Below are 21,028 nucleotides of genomic sequence, written 5' to 3' on the forward strand. Positions count from 1 at the left end.
CTCTATTTACGAAAGCTCCATAAAGTTGCTTTGCTTTTCTGTCATCTGTAGCATCTCATGTGTGTCCATAGACCTCCACAATAGCAGACTGGCCCAGCCACATCCCTTCTTCTGACCGGCCCCCTGTCCTGTGCCGAATGAGCTCGGGGCTTTGGAGTGGTGGTGAGCATGGTTTGGGTGGACTTCAAAATGTAGGGCAGTGCCAGGAAGCCAGGGGAGTTCTGAAGTTCAGGGGAATAGACTACGTGTTATAAGAGGATCCCGAAGTGGGTCACTGACAGAAACTAGAGGACATTTGCATCTTATTTTGGAAACAGAGCCAAGACATAGCCCTGGAGGACAAGGTGTGCTGACATTGGAGGATCAAGAAGCTTGGTGCTCAGTGCACTGTCCATCCCTTAATATATTCCGCAGAAGCCTTAGCTCATCGTTAGGCAGGGGTTTGTTTTCTTGTTTCCCTTGCAGAATACATCAGTATTTCTGATTTCTGGGTGCAATGTGCTTTAACGAGACATGGGCACAAATAAAGAAGAAAGCAGACGTTGAGACACAGGACATTTATTTTGACTTCTGCCTCCATTTACAATCGCAACAGCACGTGGCATGCATCAAAGTGCACGAGCCCGGAGGCACTTGCTATAGCCAACTATCGCTTACATAACCAATCATTTCAGCCTCACACTCGCAAGACTCAGGCCAGGAATGCATTAGAGCTGACAGGAAAGAATCTAATAAAATGTATCAACACATGTTATAAATGTAGAAAGAAGCCGTCCTTGCTAATACTTGGGGAAATAGGTAAGCAACCTCCTAATACGAAGATGACAGCCATTTTCGATACCTGACATTTTTCCTAATGATAAAAAATTGTAAACAGCATGATATTTTTTTTTCAGCAGGCCAATGTATATTTGCAATATAAATCTGCTATCTGGCTCTGAAACATCAATATAGATTCGGGAGAGGAAGACAAGCATATTTAACAGGAATGAGAATCCCCGCTTCTATTGGAAACATTAATCTTATGTGTTTTTGAAAGGCTCTCCACAAGATTAGCCATATCCAAATGGAATGTCCAGAACCAAGAGAAGTAATGAGAACCTGACATGGTTTATGCTTATGGTCATTTATAATGGGAATCCTGTTAACCATGATTATTCAGGACCCCATGCGTAACTTCTAATGAACAAAATGGTGACTATTTTAGGCTCATCCTTCTATCCACGTAAAGCATTCCCTTCCAGAGCCCGATAGCTTAACATCACTTCCCATAATTGGGAAGCAAAGAACCCCCCACCACCTGGTCCACCTCTTGAGATTTTCAGCTCAACCACGTTTGTGCCATTACACCCAAAACTTTGCTGAATACTAAAAATTATCTTTAAAACACATCATTCTTCATCGTGAGTCTGGAGATGAGTTCTGTAGACCAGGCTCCATTGGATTGCCTCTCCTCTGCTCTCTTGGCTGTCCTCGTTCACATCTTCAAATAGTCCTGTGTGTCCGGGGGATGTGCATGCAGAGAAGACCTAGAAGCCAGACTGAGGGGCAGGTGGGATGGCTCACGACAGCTCCCAGTGTGGAATTACAAGAGAAAGTCTCCAAAGCGCAGTCCTGAAGTGAAGTGATTTGTGGGGAGAAAAAGAGGATGTTAGGAATGCACAGTGCCTTCCAAATAATGTGGTGCTATCTTAAAACAAGGGCCTGGAAGTCTGGTTGCCATCGACTGTGATCTTTCAAGGCCCCAATTTCCTTAAAATGAGAGGCTCAGCAGGACCACCGCTAGAACCTCTCCTCCCTGACTCGGTGACTCCAGAGATGCACACCTGTTCAGGTAGTGGCCACTTCCCGCATCCTCCAGGGGAGCTCCAGAGTTCCTAGTGGAAACAGTGGGTCCAGCTGTCGAGACCTGAATGCCATTCGTTTGCTACTATAATCTCTCCTCGCTTGTTTTTTTTTGTAAAAGATTTCCCAGACATATCTCAAAGCTTTCCTGGAGAATGAATAACGAGTGAGAAAATGGTTTGGGAGAAAGATAGAGTATCGTTACCCTGAGATTCAGTAAAAACGACGTTCTCCTTTAGGCCGTGTGTTTTTTTTTTTTTTTTAATCTTTTTTTTTAATGTTATGTTAATCACCATACATTACATCATTAGGTTTTGATGTAGTGTTCCATGATTCATTGTTTGCGTATAACACCCAGTGCTCCATGCAGAATGTGCCCTCTTTAATACCCATCACCAGGCTAACCCATCCTCCCACCGCCCTCCCCTCTAGAATCCTCAGTTTGTTTTCCAGAGTCCATCGTCTCTTATGGTTTGTCTCCCCCTCCGATTCCCCCCCTTCATTATTCCCCTCCTGCTATCTTCTTTTTTTTTTTTCTTAACATGTATTATTTGTTTCAGAGGTACAGATCTGTGATTCATCAGTCTTACACAATTCACAGTGCTCACCATAGCACATACCCTCCCCATTGTCTATCACCCAGCCACCCCATCCCTCCCACCCCCCACCACTCCAGCAACCCTCAGTTTGTTTCCTGAGATTGAGAATTCCTCATATCAGTGAGGTCATATGATACATGTCTTTCTCTGATTGACTTATTTCACTCAGCATAATACCCTCCATTTCCATCCATGTCGTTGCAAATGGCAAGATTTCATTCCTTTTGATGGCTGCATAATATTCCATTGTATATATATATATATATATATATATATATATATATATTACATCTTCTTTATCCATTCATCTGTTGATCGACATCTTGGCTCTTTCCACAGTTTGGCTATTGTGGACATTGCTGCTATAAACATCGGGGTGCACGTACCTATCTGGATCCCTACATTTGTATCTTTGGGGTAAATACCCAGTAGCGCAATTGCTGGATTATATGGTAGCTCTATTTTCAACTTTTTGAGGAACCTCCATACTGTTTTCCAGAGTGGCTGCACCAGCTTGCATTCTCACCAACAGTGTAGGAGAGTTCCTCTTTCTCTGCATCCCCGCCAACATCTGTTGTTTCCTGGCTTGCTCATTTTAGCCATTCTGACTGGTGTGAGGTGATATCTTATTGAGGTTTTGATTTGGATTTCCCTGATGCCAAGCGATGTTGAGTACTTTCTCATGTGTCTGTTGGCCATTTGGATGTCTTTTTTGGAAAAATGTCTGTTCATGTCTTCTGCCCATTTCTTGATTGGATCATTTGTTCTTTGGGTGTTGAGTTTGAGAAGTTCTTTACAGATTTTGGATACTATCCCTTTATCTGATATGTCATTTGCAAATATCTTCTCCCATTCTGTCGGTTGTCTTTTGGTTTTGTTGACTGTTTCTTTTGCTGTGCAAAAGCTTTTGATCTTGATGAAGTCCCAATAGTTCATTTTTGCCCTTGCTTCCCTTGCCTTTGTCAATATTTCTAGGAAGAAGTTGGTGCGGCTGAGGTCGAAGAGGATTTTGATGGACTCCTGTCTCACATTGAGGTCTTTTGACCATTTGGAGTCTATTTTTGTGTGTGGTGTAAGGAAATGGTCCAGTTTCATTCTTCTGCATGTGGCTGTCCAATTTTCCCAACACCATTTGTTGAAGAGACTATCTTTTTTTCCATTGGATATTCTTTTCCTGCTTTGTCAAAGATGAGTTGACCATAGAGTTGAGGGTCCATTTCTGGGCTCTCTATTCTGTTCCATTGATCTATGTGTCTGTTTTTGTGTCAGTACCATACTGTCTTGATGATGACAGCTTTGTAATAGAGCTGGAATTCCGGAATTGTGATGCCGCCAGCTTTGCTTTTCTTTTTCAACATTCCTCTGGCTATTCAGGGTCTTTTCTGATTCCATACAAATTTTAGGATTATTTGTTCCATTACTTTGAAAAAAGTTGATGGTATTTTGACAGGGATTGCCTTAAATGTGTAGATTGCTCTAGGTAGCATTGACATCTCCACAATATTTGTTCTTCCAATCCATGAGCATGGAACGTTTTTCCATTTTTTTGTGTCTTCCTCAATTTCTTTCATGAGTATTTTATAGTTTTCTGAGTACAGATTCTTTGCCTCTTTGGTTAGATTTATTCCTAGGTATCTTACGGTTTTGGGTGCAATTGTAAATGGGATTGACTCCTTAATTTCTCTTTCTTCTGTCTTGTTGGTGTATAGGAATGCCACTGATTTCTGTGCATTGATTTTATATCCTGCCACTTTACTGAATTCCTGTATGAGTTCTAGCAGTTTTGGGGTGGAGTCTTTTGGGTTTTCCACATAAAGTATCATATCATCTGCAAAGAGTGAGAGTTTGACTTCTTCTTTGCTGATTTGGATGCCTTTTATTTCTTTTTGTTGTCTGATTGCTGTGGCTAGGACTTCTGGTACTATGTTGAATAGCAGTGGTGATAGTGGCCATCCCTGCCATGTTCCTGACCTTAGGGGGAAACTTCAGGCCATGTTTATCACTTAGTCTGTTGCTTTGGTAGACTATGACTTGAGAATGTTCCCTGTGAGCTGTATGGGATCATTTGAGACGTCCTTCCTGAGCATGATTGCCTGGCAAACATTTCTCTCCAGACACAAAAGTGTCCCTTGCCCTTGAGGAGGGAGTGTGGGTGGATGTAGTTCAGCCAGGAGTTTGTCTCCTTACCCCATCCCCTCACCTGAGCCCAGAGTGAAACTCTAAACATACTTATTAAGAACCTCTTGCTTTATGCTGACTAGTTTTTATACATTTTCCACTTTGGGGGGATGGAGGTGGGCTTTGGAGTCCCTAAAATAACTTTTAATGGAGCGCCTGTTGTTTCTTTCCCAAATTATTGTTCAGCATTGTATAATCATTTATACCATTTAGGACACCTAGAAAAGCAATTACCTAATTCTTCTCTCTAGAGGAGAAGGCGAGGCCATCCTAAAAAAAGACTCCTAACCTTCTTCACAATACAGAATTTTTATGAAAAGAGACGACTATATTTACTTTTCATCATGGGCTTTGGTTTGAAAATCCTTTCATACTTCGCATCCCCAGCACTAAAATTTTAGAAGATGTTTAAGGCTCAGAGGAGGAATCTTCCATTACATTTTGAAAGTCTCAGAGTTCGTGCATAAGAACTGTTGATGCGTCTGGCCAGAGAGGTGGTTATCACCCTGTGGAAGGTCCAGAGTCCTGAGCACTTTCATCCGTAACTACTATCTGATATTTATAAAAACCGCTTTCGTTACTTACTAGGCCTTTACATAAAAATCTGCAAAGGAAATATAGTTGAAGTAGCATTTAAGGAACCAGGATAAAAATGGATCCATTCCAGTTGGGTGATGCCAAGGAGACCTACTGCAAAGAGAACGTGTATTTCCCGGCAGACTCCGGTATGCGATACCCCGTTGTCTCTGAGAGGGGACAGAGCCCTGCCCAAGATGGGCTCTACCAGGGCCAGGATGGGACTTGCTGTTCAGAAACCACTTGAATTTGAAAAATGGTGCAAAAGCAAAGTAGGAGGTGGAACGGAGAGCACAGTCTGGCCCATAAAAATACCTGCAACTTTCTGGAATTACCTAGTGGCATTCCCTAAGAGCAAAGAGGGAACTCTACTTTTTACAACCCACCCAGAAGTATGCAGAATGTGAGCATTCCTTATAATGGCACTTTACTGTTAGCACTGTATATACACTCAACCTCCCCTAATGCTGAGAAAAGGAAATTAGAGCCAGGACTCACAAGACAGAAACTGCCATCCCTAGATTACGACTTGGTTTATGTCATAAATGTCCTCTATCAGATGATATCAGATGATATATTGTGTCGGATTGCACAAATACCAAAAGCAGTTTGAAAAGCAATCTGCAACTGGCCCGAAGTATGGTTGGAAAACCATTCTCTCTCCTTTCTTCTGAAACTCATCCTTCCAGCCTCTTTCTGACAGCATGGCAGCACAGCCCCCACCCGCCACCTCTGTCCCTGTGGCCCACATTCACACCCCCGAACCCGTAGTTTCCACATTGAAATTTAAGAAATCGGGGGTTCCCTCAGCTGTTGCATTTTTTTTCTAACGTATGCTTTTATGTGAAGGCCTGTTCAAAAGACCTATAGGAGTACAAATTATTTGTATATTTTCCTGTCAAGTTTTAAGGAATTATAAACCCTTATGAATAAATTACTGATGGGGGCAGCCTGGGCGGCTCGGCTGGTTGGGCATCCGACACTTGATTGCAGCTCAGGTCTTGATCTCAGGGTTGTGAGTTCAGGCCCCCCGTTGGGAGCGTGGAGCCCACTTTAAATAAATAGATAAATAAATAAATAAATAAATCATAAATAAATAACTGATGACAGCAAGTAAATGACTCTTAGCTGTCTAAACTTGTATCTGAATTTCACATGCATCCCATTTTACCCCCACGAAGGCACCTTTGATCAAAGAATAAAGTTCCATTTTGATCAAACTAATGCAAAGTTATGAATAAAAATTCAACACCAAACGGACATTGGCCAGGCACACATAGTTTGGTGCTGATGTCAGATTGATTTTGCCAACTCCCTCGTGATTTTGTAAGTTTTTCTTAAAAGGCATTTTCAGATTAAACATAGCATAATTTTGAAGATGCAGGACTTGGAATCTGAGAGAAAGCAGGTTTGAATTCTGGATTTTTAATTTACTTCCATTACTAATTATTATTTGCATGCAAATCATTACTCATAGTTACCTTCTAGGTGTGTGCTAAGAATTACCTGGGGAAGGGCACCTGGGTGGCTCAGTCGGTTAAGTGACTGCCTTCGGCTCAGGTCATGATCCTGGAGTCCCGGGATCGAGTCCCGCATCGGGCTCCCTGCTCAGCAGGGGGTCTGCTTCTCCCTCTGCCCTCTTCCCTCTCTTGCTCTCTGTCTCTCATTCTCGCTCTCAAATAAATAAATAAAATCTTAAAAAAAAAAAAAAAGAATTACCTGGGGAAAAAGTACGAACCGTGCTTAGAACAGGGTATGAAGTTGATAAATACTAGGTACTGTTCTTGCTCTTACTGGCAAGTGTTCATGAGCTCTTAGCGATGTTTAACTGCAAACCATTCACGTTTCGCAGTAAGACAGAGTTGACAAAATCTTCCCTGAATATTATTAACCCCAGAAACAGACAAACAGCAACCCTCCGTGCCTAAGATCTGGGAACTACCCGAATCACAGTGATCTATACTGCAGATGGGTGCTTTTCTCTTTGTTTTATTTGGATTTAGGTGCAGCTTGTTTCCTTATAATAGAAAAAGGTGTTTTTTCAATATTTATTTTCCTAAATAGCTATCAGAAACAAAGAGATAAATGAAGCCAGAATCGTTTCACATTTTATCAAGTTAACTAAACACTTAACACATGTTCATGTGGATCATGCAGTACTTCTCAAAGGTCCAGGTTGTGGTTTTGATGGGGTTTCCTTCCCGGACTCCGAAACACACCAACGCATGTTAGTTCTGACCAAGGTTGGGTGTTTCTGGGCTTTGGGGGGATGAGGTTTTTAGTGCACTGGATGCGAGTCCTAAATGCAGCGCCCACTGCTTCTCGCTCTGTGCGCCTGGGGTTGAAGCTCTTGCTGGCCGGCTCTGTCTGCACCGCCTGCTGGTCCTGGTGGCAGAGGCCTCAGCGCCACCTAGTGTCCACTGGAAGCATAGCTAGACGGACTTCCTGCTCAGAATGGGCTCCCCTCCCACACTGCAGTCAATGAGTACAGGGGACCACACAGTTGATTATGTTTTGTGTTTTTCTTTTTTAACTCTCTGTGTCATTGGATTTCGAAGCTTCAGGTTCTGATGAGCTACATCGACTCAAACGCCGTGTTACCTTTTGCATTCTCTCAAAGGCTCCCTCCAATACCGTTTTGCTCTACTGCAGACTTCTGTTGCTACGTTGTTATCACTTGCAGTTGTCATTGTGTAAAAGAGCTTTCTGGAAATGAGAGTTTCCTTATGATCCACTTGGCACCACGGCATGCTTCTCCCAGTACAGCATGTCCTGTATTAGAGACAGAACCCTTGTCATCCCTCCCGATTTTTTATTCTTCTCTTTTTTCAGATTGTCTACAAAGCCTGGCTGTGTTCCCAGTACTTTGAAGTCGCTCAGTTTAACTGCAGAAAGACAATTCCTTGCAAGCAATACTGTTTGGAGGTTCAGACGAGGTGTCCGTTTATATTGCCCGACAACGATGAAGTCATCTACGGGGGACTCTCCAGCTTCATCTGTACAGGTAGTGATGGTGGGAGCGGCCCACAGCCTCTCCCGCCGCTCCACTTTCCTGGGGGCGCTGGCTGGCTTTGTTGTTTCCTTCTGCAGATGGATGTAACCTTGAAGATATGCCTGGTAGTTTTCCGTGCTTTCCTCATAGGTGCCCTGAAAGAACTTGGTCTGGAAAGATCACATTATCTACAGAGTGCCTGTGACCCACAGGCATTAGCTTTGCAAAAGGATAATTCGGAGGGGAAAATGTTAGCAATCATGAGGTATGCTTGAATCTGACTTAGAGTAGTTGGATGCTGTGTGCATCTTTGCATTACATAAGAACAGAGGATGTGACAAGGCCAGTAAAATTATGCTGCTTCTTCACATGGGGCTATTTTTCTGAGAAGTTTTGTGTTCTTTTATCTTAAATAAGTGTCGAGAACATAAAGAACTGTCTACCTAAGTTACTCGTGTGTGTGTGTGTGTGTGTGTGTTAGAGATGCACAATAAGGGCTGGATACAATTTTATATTATATTCCCAATTAACAATATTTACTTCTTTCAGCAAATGTCTCAGACTGGGCCAAACACCAATATCAGCATTCAGTTTCTGGATATTTATAAGCATTACATAATTTAGACACAGAATAAAATGTAAAGAACAAAAGTAATTTTTTTTTTTTTTTTTAATAAATGGTGAGTAGACAAGTGAGAACAAGACACTTGGCCGTGGTGATGTGATGATCAGGGTTGTAGCTCTATAATACATCAGTACAAAAAGTGCTGTGTGGTCCTTGTTAGATGGCTTCAGTTGCGGCAGGGTTAATTTTCAAGTTTTAAGGATAAAATGCTACCATACATATCGAGAAACATGAAAGGCTCCTTCATGCATTAGACTTTATGAAACCTCCTAAAAGAGTGCCATATTGAGATGCTCAACATGAGAGTTTATCAAATTAGTTCTAGATCACGTATTCATGTACCTATCCATTACCCATACTGTTCTAAGTGATAAGCTATCAAGAGACCAGTTGACCAAATTTGTCCCTTAAGAATCTGCCTTAAGAACTGGATGACTATTTCCTGTGCTGCCCAGTCTTGTGGGAAGAACATCTAAGTGAAAGCTACGAGACGTGGACTTTTGTCCTATTTCTATTAAAGACATTCTCTCTGAGCCATCAGGTAGCTCCTCATTAGTAAATTAGTAATAGGTAATACCCTGCAGGCACATTTGCTATGAAGATTATGGGTAAGAGAGAAGCACAAGATATGTCATCAAAAGGCAATAGCCATTGTACATAAGAAAGTGATTTGTAGAATGTAAATGGATTTACCAATCATTTTTGTTATTCACTGAATGCTGAGGCCATTTTTCCAGCTCCTCTCTGGTGGGAAGACACAGCAAGAGTGAGAGAGAGAAGAGGGAAAGAGACAAAAAAAGAAAGGGGAAGGAGGAAAGAAAGGAAGAAGGAGAGAAGGAAGGAAATAAATTAGTATCATCTCCCTTTGAATTTGAGCCGATATTCATCCGACACAGGCTGTTAATTTACTTGACATTCACAAAAAACTTTCCATAAATGGTCATCCAAATAAGGTCTTCAGCTCTTGACTGTGAGGTCAAGCAGGTGTCCATGATTTTAGGATTTCAGAGAAACTTGTGGCATTTCATGTAAAGGTTGTATGTTTGTTCATTCACATGCATATAGATTTTTTTTCCTAGAGAAGGTCAGAAGCTTTCACCAGGTTCTCAAAGTAGACAACAACCTCAAAACCTCAAATGAAGGACTAGATCATTGTCTTGATCTTCTCCTGTACCTGCTCTTTAATCTGTGTGTGTGGATCTGATATAGGTTTGAATATTTGTCCCTCTTCCTTGTACACTTTCAAAGTCACCAGAAAGCTAAAGATGGGATATAATCTCTTTCGCCCAACATGGGCAGAAAGTCCACCATATGTATATGTAATTTTTCAGGGTACGGTTGACACACAGTGTTACATTAGTTTCAGGTGTACAACATAGTGATTCAACAAGTTTATACATTACGCTCTGCTCACTGCAAGAGTAACTACCATCCATCACCATGCAACACTATTACAGTATCATTGACTATATTCTTATGCCTTATTCCTGTGACTTATTCATTTCATAACTGGAAGTCTGTACCTCCCACTCTCCTTCACCCATTTTGTTCATCCCCCCACACCCTCCCCCTCTGGCAACTATCAGTTTATTCTCTGTATTTATGGGTCTGTTTCTGCTTTTGTTTGTTTGTTTGGTTGGTTGGTTGGTTGGTTGGTTTTTTAGATTTCACATGTAAGTGAAATCATATGGTATTTGTCTTCCACCTTAAAGTCTTAATTGTCTTTGAGTTTTGAAAATTCAGCTTTTTCATAGCCATGGTTCTATCATTACAAGAAAGAGACAGGAAAAGGGAGGTGTGTCACTGAGTTTGGAGAAAATGCCATGGAGCCTAGAAGATTTTCGGGAGCATCACTCAGTACCCAGAACCTAACTCCTCATTCACCACTCTCCCTTGAGCTCTTGTTCCTTTCACTACTCAGCTTCTCAAAAATGTGCAAAATAAATTCTGAAGGCATTTTATTTTGAAGTTCTACAAAATTTTTTGACAAAAAAGATACTAATCTTCAGATTGAGCTTCTTTTCTAAGGTGTGACCCAGGCCTTCTTGAAGAAGTCTTATCTCTCTTGGTAACTAGCAGCCACCATTTCTCCCTCAGATGTCCCTTGAATTGTGCTGCTGGACCTGAACAAGAGAGATGTTTCTACTGAGGCCAGTCACTTGCTGGCTTGTCACTACTGAGGATGGTTCCAAACACGACCCCCAGAATAGCATCCTTCTGGGAAGAAGTTAGCCCAAAACACAGCTCCCAGGGACCAAGGGGCTTGTCACACTTCCAGAGAAACTAGGAAGACTTTTATAAGTATAGCGTTTATTCTCAAACATTGTCACACAATTTTTGGCTGCTCATCTCTTACAGATGGACATGAAGATCTAAATAAGTCACCTTTTAGATGGAGTGCATATGAATCATGTCAGGTGCCTTTATGCATTTTGAATGAAATGTCTTCAGTACTCAGGCAGGATTGAACTAAATATAGTAGAGAAATAGGATTTTTTTTTTCTAGTTTCCCAACTGGCTGCAGATAACCTAAGGCCCCCTGGGATGGCAGGCTCACAGCAACTCTGCATGTTCTCAAGCGGTCGTAGACCTGTAGGACTTCTTCCTTTATTTTTTTTTTTTTAAGATTTTATTTATTTATTTGAGAGAGAGAATGAGATAGAGAAAGCATGAGAGAGGGGAGGGTCAGAGGGAGAAGCAGACTCCCCGCCGAGCAGGGAGCCCGGTGCGGGACTTGATCCAGGGACTCCAGGATCATGACCTGAGCCGAAGGCAGTCGCCCAACCAACTGAGCCACCCAGGCGCCCCTATGACTTCTTCCTTTATTGAAATAGAACTAAACACAGTTCTAGGAAAAGAAATTAACCAATAGGTTGGTCTTAATCTTGCCTTCAGTAATTCCTCTTTTTTGTTTTAATTTGATGATTTTTCCATTCTGTATAGTGAAAAATATATAATCGTTTATCATCAAGAGTTGAATGAATCGATGGAGTGCCCTGCAAATTCCACATATTTTAATATGGAGGTTTCCCTACTATTGGAAATAAGTCCAATTCACAAATTCCAGAAGAATAGAGAACCCCTCTAGAATCAGCCTCAAAAAAGGATTCAGTAAGCACATTCCTACAGATGGCTTATTGCCAGATGCTGTCTGAGGGAGGATCAATTTTGTTCAAGGTTCTTCTCCATGGTAACAAACCAGTGGTGTGGTGATGACTTTTCCATAGAGTCCTCTGCATCCAGCCTTTTAGGGATGTGGGATTATAGGACATTCAGTTCTTCCTCTCATAGATGCTTTTATTACCTATATACTGACACTCAGGATTCCTGTCATCTGCCCCAAAAGGGCATCTCAGCCCTTGGGTTCAGCTTTGGTGACAGTTATTAGATTCAATGTTTAGTGCATCATTGTGTATGATGTTTGCACTACTTACCCATCTCCTAAATTTGAATGTTTTAATTTTTTTGTTTTGATCACCTGTTACTTCATGTGTCTATGATCCTTCGTAAGCCCATCACTTACGAAAATAGCCAAAATATGCGAGAATGCATATCTACTGCTATTCAGTGTCTTTGACTGAGGATTTTGCAGAAGGTCATGGCCAAATGTTCTAACCACAAACGTAGACAACAGGAAGAGTGCCTCTGTGTATGTTTAATTTTGATTCTGTTTTAGGAGATAAAGGAAAGACACTTTGCCTGAAATTGCTCTTGGGTTTTTTTTTCTTTTAAAGAATAGAACAGACACATTACTGAAGGCGTATTTGAAAAATTAACTGGGGAAAAATTCTGACGTGCTGTCAGGGTGAAAGCTGTCTTTTAATGTTAGGCGTTATTGTGCTAAAACTTTCCAAGGTGGGTTCTGTTCTTGAGCTCAGTTCACATAATGCACTGCTATTTTAGAAACCCCATTTCTTCATCTTCAAAGTGCAGGGGTGGAGTCGTTCGTAGATTCTAGATGTCAACCCATCACTGTGGTAATTATGCGGGTTTCCCCCTGCACCCTCCCTCGCCTTGCTCTAGCATACCCAGGAGAAATCCCTGATTGCTTACCTGTAACAGTGAACCAACATGAGGGAAACAGAAGTAACAGAGGATCACAGGCTGTGGGTGCTATGGTAACAAACATTATGAAAATTACTATTTGATTGATAGATAAAATAGAGTCGACAGGATTTGCTGCTCTATTTTTCATAAATTATTGGAAGAAAGAAGGTAAAGTTGGTCTGCTGGGGGTTACTGACAAAGGAGATAAAACATATTTTGAGAAATCTCTGTAAATTCTGCATTTCATTTTGGGGGCTGTGACAAGAATAAGGTGATGTTTCTGTCTCTGGGGGGAACGCAGTGGTGCTCTTGCTGGTGATGGGGACAGGGCTGATTAGACGTGATGGAGGACGCGCGCCCCCTGGTGGCGCCGCTGCGCTACTGCAGCCGGCGGGGGTCGCCTGCAGGCATGAGGAGGAGCGGGACCTCCGGAGAGAAAGAGGGGAGGAAATCCTTTGATGTGCATATTGTTCAAATTAAAGAGGAATTTTTTAATGTCTTATGTCTCATAATTCACATGAGAGCATTCACAACTGGGAAAGATTACTTCCAAAATCCACTTCTGACATGACTGGGAGCTGATAAAGATTTTTTTTTTTAGTAACATAAAAGATTTTCTCATTAAAAGAAGTATGTTAGTGGAAAAACCAGCTGCCCATGGGTTTTAATTTGTACACCTGCACTGTCTTAAATTTCTGTATTTTCCTCAGTGTGTGAATATGTTTCACTGTTTCCTAGAACGTGGAGGAGGGGCAGTTCTGAGAACAGAATGACCAACTGACACTTTTGTTCAGCGCCATTTATTGTCACAGACCTTCTAATCAATATATAAAAAAATAGAGACATTTGAGGGGAGATGGCATGACTAGAATCAAATAAGGAAAAATGAAATTGGGTTATTAAAAAAAAAACTTAAGTAGAATGTAGTAACTTTGTGTATTATGGACGTCTTCTTCCATTAAAACATGGTACTTTTTGAGGTTTATTCACCTTCACATATTCAGGTCTGAGTTCAGCTCTTCATCCTCAAGACTGTCGTTCCCGATGCCATTCCGACATATTCCCAACAGCTCAGGCTAGCCTCGAACAAAGGGATAATGTGGGGAACAGGCACTGAATAGCAGTTAGGATGTCTGGATTCTACCCATAACTGTGAATTTTGGAAAGTCGTGCCCTCTAGAAGGTTTCCATGTCCTCATCTCTCCAAGTGGCTAACAGAATCCGGAGTTTAATGGGGACCATTTCTGGTCCATCATGGTCCTTGTGGAAAGTGCCGTCGCTCCAGAGCAAAAGCAAGACCACGCTCATTCCCACCAGGGCAGAAAGACACCTGGCTCCTGAATGATCCCAGGAGGAACTGTGGATAAAATCATCTAGTTCCCACCTTGCTGATAATGGGGATCATACCCTTCACAAGCCTGCTCACTGGGACCAACTCGGGGGGAATTCTAACAGAGCTCAAGGTGTCCTCCCGTGTTCCATCCATATGCCTCATCTGATCAAAGAGAAGAAGAACTGGAAGGGGTTAGACCAGGGAACCTCAAGGAACCAGGCGTGGAACCAGCCCCAAGAAGCATGCAGCCTGGGTTACGGTGAGCTCGGAGCTTGCTGCTCAGGAGAGCCAACAAGGGCCGCACCTGTGTCCATTTCCTGGCCTGCCATAGGGTAGGTGAGCCCTGCAGGTGGACTGAGCAGAAAGCTAGCCTCTCTGGTGCCACCTCCTAGAGAGGCTGCGAGTGACATCCACCCACAGTCGCCCGTTAACCTACAGCACAAGGGACCCTTCCTGTATCTGACAGTTACGTCTAGTCCTCTCTGAACCACCCAGGATGAAGAGCCACCCCCTGTTCAAGCCAGAGCTGTTGACTGCGACCCTAACAGAGGGGCGGTGCCGGGCACTGGGGCGGCGAGTTGGTTAGTGTAGACTTAGGTGGAAGTTGAATCAAACTGTCAGAGATTCTCTCTAGAGCGAGAAGGGGGATGAAATACATGTCCTCGGGCAGGTTTCCCAGACCTGCGTGGGACTGATAAGACTCAGAAGTACTTAGAGCTGGCATGGTGGTGGGTACGGAGGTAAGGCAAGGGAGGAATGCAAAGTGTGAAACTTCAGTTAGGAAGGGTTGGGCAAAGAAGGATCTTCCAGAACAAGCAAAATCTTATTTAATGAAGGTGTGTGTCCCTGCTTTGTCTGGATTCAACATCTCTGTGGATCATCTGTATCCTCCTTGGAGCTGTTCTGGATACTGAGCTGCTTTAGATATTGCAAGTATCTTACAGGATTATAGAAGTCAGTCAATTTCAGAACCAGCCTGAATTACAGAAGTCATGCAGTCTGATAGAACACTGTTATTCCAGAAAGAAGAGTAGACCCACATTCCCTGGCTGTTAGTTCAGTGTTTGTATTACTAGCTCAACAGGAAATGACCCGTCAGCCCATCCTGAGATTAGCCTGCAAGCTGTTGTTTTCTTCCCGCACAACAACTGGAGAGAGCGGGTCTGGAGGTGAAAGAGAGGACCGACCCCAACTCACAGCCTGTGTAACACGTCTTCAGCCGTTCAACACACACACCCTCCTTCACGACATCACCTATCACATTAAAAATGAGCATTACAAGTGTTCTCTGCCCAGCCCATTTTTTTCTGGTTGAAGGAAAGAGAACTGCCAAGCTCTCGTCTCTGGAAAATGTGCGGAGACGGCTAACTTTTTCAGATCAGTTAACAAGGTTTTTAGGTTGCATACACACAGGCATGCACGCGTGTTAGTGCGAAGGGTCATGACAAAGACCCAAAGTCTCTAAAATGTTCGTGTAAATATTGTCCATCTAAATGACCTTCTTCTACTTTGTGTTTGGTCATAAATGTATGTTTGTGTCCTGTAAAGAAATAATACATTAGATAAACTTTAAAAAGGAAAATGAATGAATTTTTCTCAAGTTTGAACTCCTCTGGTTTTTTTTTTTTTCTTTTTTTGATGGTTTGGCTTGAAATTACCAGAAGAGATGGTGATTGTTAACTGATAATAATATGATTATCAGGTAATCATAATGTCTACTCTTTAGGAAAATAATATTAGAACATGTCTTCAATGTACACTTTCTTCAAATTAGTATAATTTAGAAACTCGGTTTTTATATTTATGATGCAGTCACTGTTCAAAATAATTTTTAAATTTTCTTTGAAAATAATTTTCATCGGGGCGCCTAAGTGGCTCCTACTGTAAGCATCTGCCTTTGGCTCAGGTCGTGATACCGGGGTCCTGCGATCGAGCCCCAGATCAGGCTCCCTGCTCAGTGGGGAGTCTGTTTGTCCCTCTGCCCCACCTCCCCACTCATGCTCTCTCTCAAATAAAACAAAATCTTTTAAAAAAAAAGAAAAGAATTTTCAGTCTACAACATTCTCTTTATGTTTTAGGAGATTTATCTGCATGTGTAAGTGCGTACACATCCACACATACACAGACATATAGCCATATATATATATAATTAATTTATATATACAAGTCACATATATATTTAAATATGCATATAAGTAAAAGAGCTAAATTTCACAAGTAATGCAGGTAATTATAAAAGGAAATATGTTTAAAAATCGACAGTCGGTTTTTAAGCGTGGCTTTAAATTTAGCTTTAAAGCCAATTCCAAAAACAGGAGTGAGTCCAATTTAGGAAAGACAGCATGGATGGAATGTAATGTTTAAACTCCCCAAAGGAAAGCTTGAACATACAAAGCCCGGTTGAGAATAAAACTTCTAGGATGCTATTTAAGACAACGGTTTTATTGCCTTAATTACCCTATTGGTTGCACTACCTTCCAGTCCCGAATGTGCCATATTGTCTCTTCATTAACCGGTTTGATGCTGCCCAAAGTCAAGCACAGAGTCTGAAAACCCTGGCTTCCCCACGACACTCATTCCCTCTAGTGAGTGTAGGGTTCTGGCTACCCTTCATTAGCATTCCCTCCTTACCGAACATTTCATTATCAGAGGGGAAGCAAAGCTTTGTTGGATTGACTTGGGACATTTGCCATGATTCTGTCTTTCTTTGTGTATGTGGGCTTGGAAAGCCCCAGAAAGTCCAGCTCCCTCCTCCACCTTTGGGGACAAACATTGCAAAGGAAATTAAAATAATTTCAACCACAAGAGAAATAATTGTCCTGAGATAGGATCTGCTTCTTCCTGCATCACGAATTCTTGCAGAGATCACTTAAAAATGTAGAGTCCCATTTTGAACGTACAGAGCCAATGTGGAGTCTGATCTCTTCCAAGGTCTAATGTTACATGCATGTAAGTAGTTAAAGTCCACGTCTTTGCCAAACACACGGTGTGGTATATAGGCCAGTTTTCAGGAACTGGATACAAAGCCACATTAGTTTTTCACCAGCTGTCCTTTCTCTTGCAATGTCCTTCTCTGTCTGCCGGGATGGTCGGTATTCATGGACACTGCATCCTGCCCCACTCACCCCCCTGCTCTTCCATCTTGCAGTTTGACAGTAAAGTTGCTGCCCACTGCATCCATGGATAGGAGCAAAATCTTATGATCCCACTGATGATCACTGAGACTAAAGCATCTAAGACATACACTTGAAATAAGTACATTGTATTTGCTTATTTTCGAATTGGTAATACGTGCACATGCACAATGTCTGAAAGATACGAAGGAGTGGAAATGAAGCCAAGTCCTTCCCCACTCCACCCGGCAACACAGTTGTCGGCTAGAAATGTATCATTATCCAACCAGTTCCAAATCGATGGCTTTTTAAAAAATTTTTTTTAAGATTTTATTTAGGTAATTTCTAATCTGTTATTAAATCCAGTTTGGCAAGAGCTGTTTTTGGTGCTGTATCGTTTCCTACACTTCTGATGTTATCTGTGGGGTAAATTCTGCACCAAGAGGTGGAGGTGGGCTTGCTGGGTCAGCATTTGGAAGAAACTCACCATGTGGCCCATTCAGGGCAAGGATCATCCCTTTCTCAAAGTCCTGGTGCCCTTAGATGGTCCCTAAGCTCCTGCACCAGGTTAGATTCATCCCCTGTGACCCACTTGCCCTGCCAGCCTCACTTGCCATCCCTTCTCCCATGGTGCCCAGCGCTCTCGATGCCATCCAGCGAGAGCGTTGCCCCTGCCGGGCACGCCCTTCTCCATACCTTCACCTGGCTAACCCTTTGCATCTGTCATTCTCTTAGGAGGCCCCTGACACCCTGAGTTTGGGCTGTGCCCCTGTCTTGTAACCCCGCTGTGCTGGAGGGCACTTCCTCACGCAGGACCAGCCCATCCTCCCCACCTCACAGTGAACTGGATGGGGCCAGAACTTAATGTTGCTTCTGACCATGTCCCCAGGGCCCACAAAAGTGCCTTACACAGAGTGCTCAGTAGACAACTACCTAATGGATGAATTAATGGGTAACAGCCCAAGGGGGCCTGTGGTGGTCCCCGTTGTAAGCAAGGAGAGGCCCCCTGAGGTGGGGAAGTGCCTCAGGAAGGCAGGGTGGTGTAAGGAATGTCCTGAGAGCCTGCAGGTGCCTTCTGCCTGTATCCTTCTGCCTGCGACATCACGAGGACGCACACAAAAGGGGACTGACAGTTAGGTGTACTTTAACAAAATATTCCCCTGTGGAGACAAGAGAAAGTCAGCATTTCACTTTAAAGCGATCTGTTCCTTCATGTTCCATCCCCGCCATATGCATTATGAAGACTCGTGTTGAATGGAGTTCAGACCATCATCCCGCACCTCGCTTAGTCAGCACAGCCTGGAGCACTGAGACTTTACAAAAGCCTAGTAAATGATGTGATATCTCACCTTATGGGATTTACATTTTAAATGCCACCCCCCCATCAAACTGAGTGTCATAATTCTGTCTCTGGCCCCCTAAATTCATAGGTTAATGTCCTAACCCCCTAGTGCCTCAGAATGTGACCTTATTTGAAAGTAGGGTCCTTATGGAAGTAATCATGTTAAAATAAGGTCATTAGCCTGGGCCCTCATCCAATATTGATTAATGTATGCATTAGTTTGCTAGGACTGCCATAACAAAATGCCACTGACAGGGTGATCAAAACAACAGAAATTAACTTCTTTATAGTCCTGGAGGCTGGAGTCCAAAATCAAAGGGTTGGCGGGTTTGGTTTCTCCTAAGATCTCCTGTTTGTCCACTTTCTTGAGGTGTCTTCACATTGTCTTCCCTTCGTATGTGTTCCTGGTGTCTCCCTCTGTGTCCAAATGTCCTCTTTCTCTAAGGATATTGGTCAGATCAGATTAAGAGCCCCCCCACAAAGACCTCATTTTAAAATAATCACCCCTTTAAGGGGCCTATCTCCAAATATGACCACATTTTGTGGTACTGGAAATTAGGACTTCAACATACAATTTTAGGGGACAGAGTTGTCCCACAAGAGCAGGCTCATAAAATAGGGAAATTTGGACACACAGAGAGAAGACTCTGTGAAGAGGCACAGGGAGAAGACAATCATCTGCCAACCAACCAGCCAACACCCTGACCTTGGACTCCCGGCACCCAGAACCAGGAGACCAAACATCCCTGTTGTTCAAGTCCCCCTCTGTGGCACTGTGTCATGGCAACTCCAAGCAATGACTAGCAATTTTGGAGTAAAACAGATACATTCAATATTGTTTGTTCAAGGATAGAATAATGTCTAAGTCTTATATGAAGACAAATTTTGCGTACTTCAAAAGTTCTGGAGGATTAGAGGAGAGGAAGCAATAAAAAGGAATTATAGAGGCAATGAGAGAGCTCAGCAGAGAGGATTTAGAGGATAATACTTATGTAGGGAGAGTAATAATGAAGAAAAGAGAGTATTAACCATTACAGATCATTTTTAATTGTAAGATAAAATTATTTTAGTAAATTTCATGAATCTCCTTTTGAGGGAGTTTAGAAGCACAAGCAGTTTGAAAGGCTGTAGAGTGTTCTGTGTCCATGTTTTCATGGTCCAACAATTAGAAGATTTTAAAGTCTGAATCTGAAATCTGTGGTTCTCAGGAAACTGCTGTTAGAGCACTTTTGTTTTAGAAAAATCTAGCCACTCTCTGTACTTTCTGTTCAATATTGCTGTGAACCTAAAACTGCTCTAAAAAAATTAAGTGTATTGTAAATGGGGGGGGGGAACTCTAGCTAAATAAACTTTCCATCTCTAGATAAGTTGTCTCCCATTTGGAAATGTGATTGTTCTAATCACTTCTAACCTACTCTTGTAGCGGAAGGAAATATAACATTTAACAGTTGTACTAAATTTGTGGACAGCTTTTGAATTCTAAATCTTAATCCTTTCAAAAAGAATGGTTTATATCTATGTTCATTGCTGTTATTCTTTCCAAAAAGAGGTAATTTTTGAAAGCTTGGATAAACTGCCATCAGGGAAAAGCATTGAATGTATTGAAAAATCATGAGCTCCATCAAGTAGCACTAACAGAAGCAAACGTGAGCATGTAACTAGGGGACTCCTTTTCTGAAATTGTGAAGTCTCTTGGCTAAAAGGACCCTGGCGGTCACCCAGCGCCGTGGTGGGTCTCACGCTGGCTCCAAGGACAGCTCCCTGGACTGAGGGAGAACTGAAGTGTCACTGGAAACCAGTCCAGTGATGACTCAGAAATGTCTGCAGGGTGAAGAAGCAGGCAGGGACTTGCCTGACTCATATTTGTCCAACACAATAGCTCAATGGTTAAATCTGGCAGATAAGAACACTGAAGAGTAGGGAAATTAGGAAGCCTTCCCAAGTTTCCATGGAAGCCAGTGGGAGAAACCACAAGAAAAGCCACAGGAGAAGCCATGGCATCTGACTTCCTGCGCAGCACAGCACCTGCTCTCGCTCACTGGTCCTTTTCACCAGGACTTTACTTTGTAACTGCCATAGCTGACCTTCCCCTCACTGTGACTTTCTTACCACACACTTGACTCCAGAAGGTCATGAGCTTTTCTGGCTTTTATTGTAAAATACCTGCTATGCTAGAGAGAAATGTCCAAGCATAAAGGTGGTGAAAGTATTTAAAATCATATTCTTGGGGTGCCTTGGTGGCTCAGTTGGTTAGGTATCTGACTCTTGGTTTTGGTTCAGGTCATGATCTCAGCATCCTGAGATCACACTGGGCATGGAGCCTGCTTAAGATTCTCTCTCCCTCTCCCTCTGTGCCTCCCCCAACCCATCTCTCAAAT

At 42.5% G+C, this 21,028-nt stretch overlaps 1 protein-coding gene across 1 annotated transcript in view; it reads left to right on the top strand.

The window, feature by feature from the left end:
- The window catches only part of NALF1 (NALCN channel auxiliary factor 1), a 612,892-nt gene that overhangs the window by 576,255 nt on the left and 15,609 nt on the right, over positions 1-21,028 (top strand). The window contains exon 2 of the mRNA XM_045868583.2: positions 8,031-8,202. Coding sequence (XP_045724539.2) covers positions 8,031-8,202 — 172 coding nt within the window. The remainder of the gene's footprint in view (positions 1-8,030; positions 8,203-21,028) is intronic.

The sequence above is a fragment of the Mirounga angustirostris genome, unplaced genomic scaffold (genome assembly GCF_029215605.1).
Source record: "Mirounga angustirostris isolate CCGP_5_RB_7025 unplaced genomic scaffold, mMirAng1.0.hap1 SCAF_3, whole genome shotgun sequence".
Classification (NCBI taxonomy): domain Eukaryota; kingdom Metazoa; phylum Chordata; class Mammalia; order Carnivora; family Phocidae; genus Mirounga; species Mirounga angustirostris.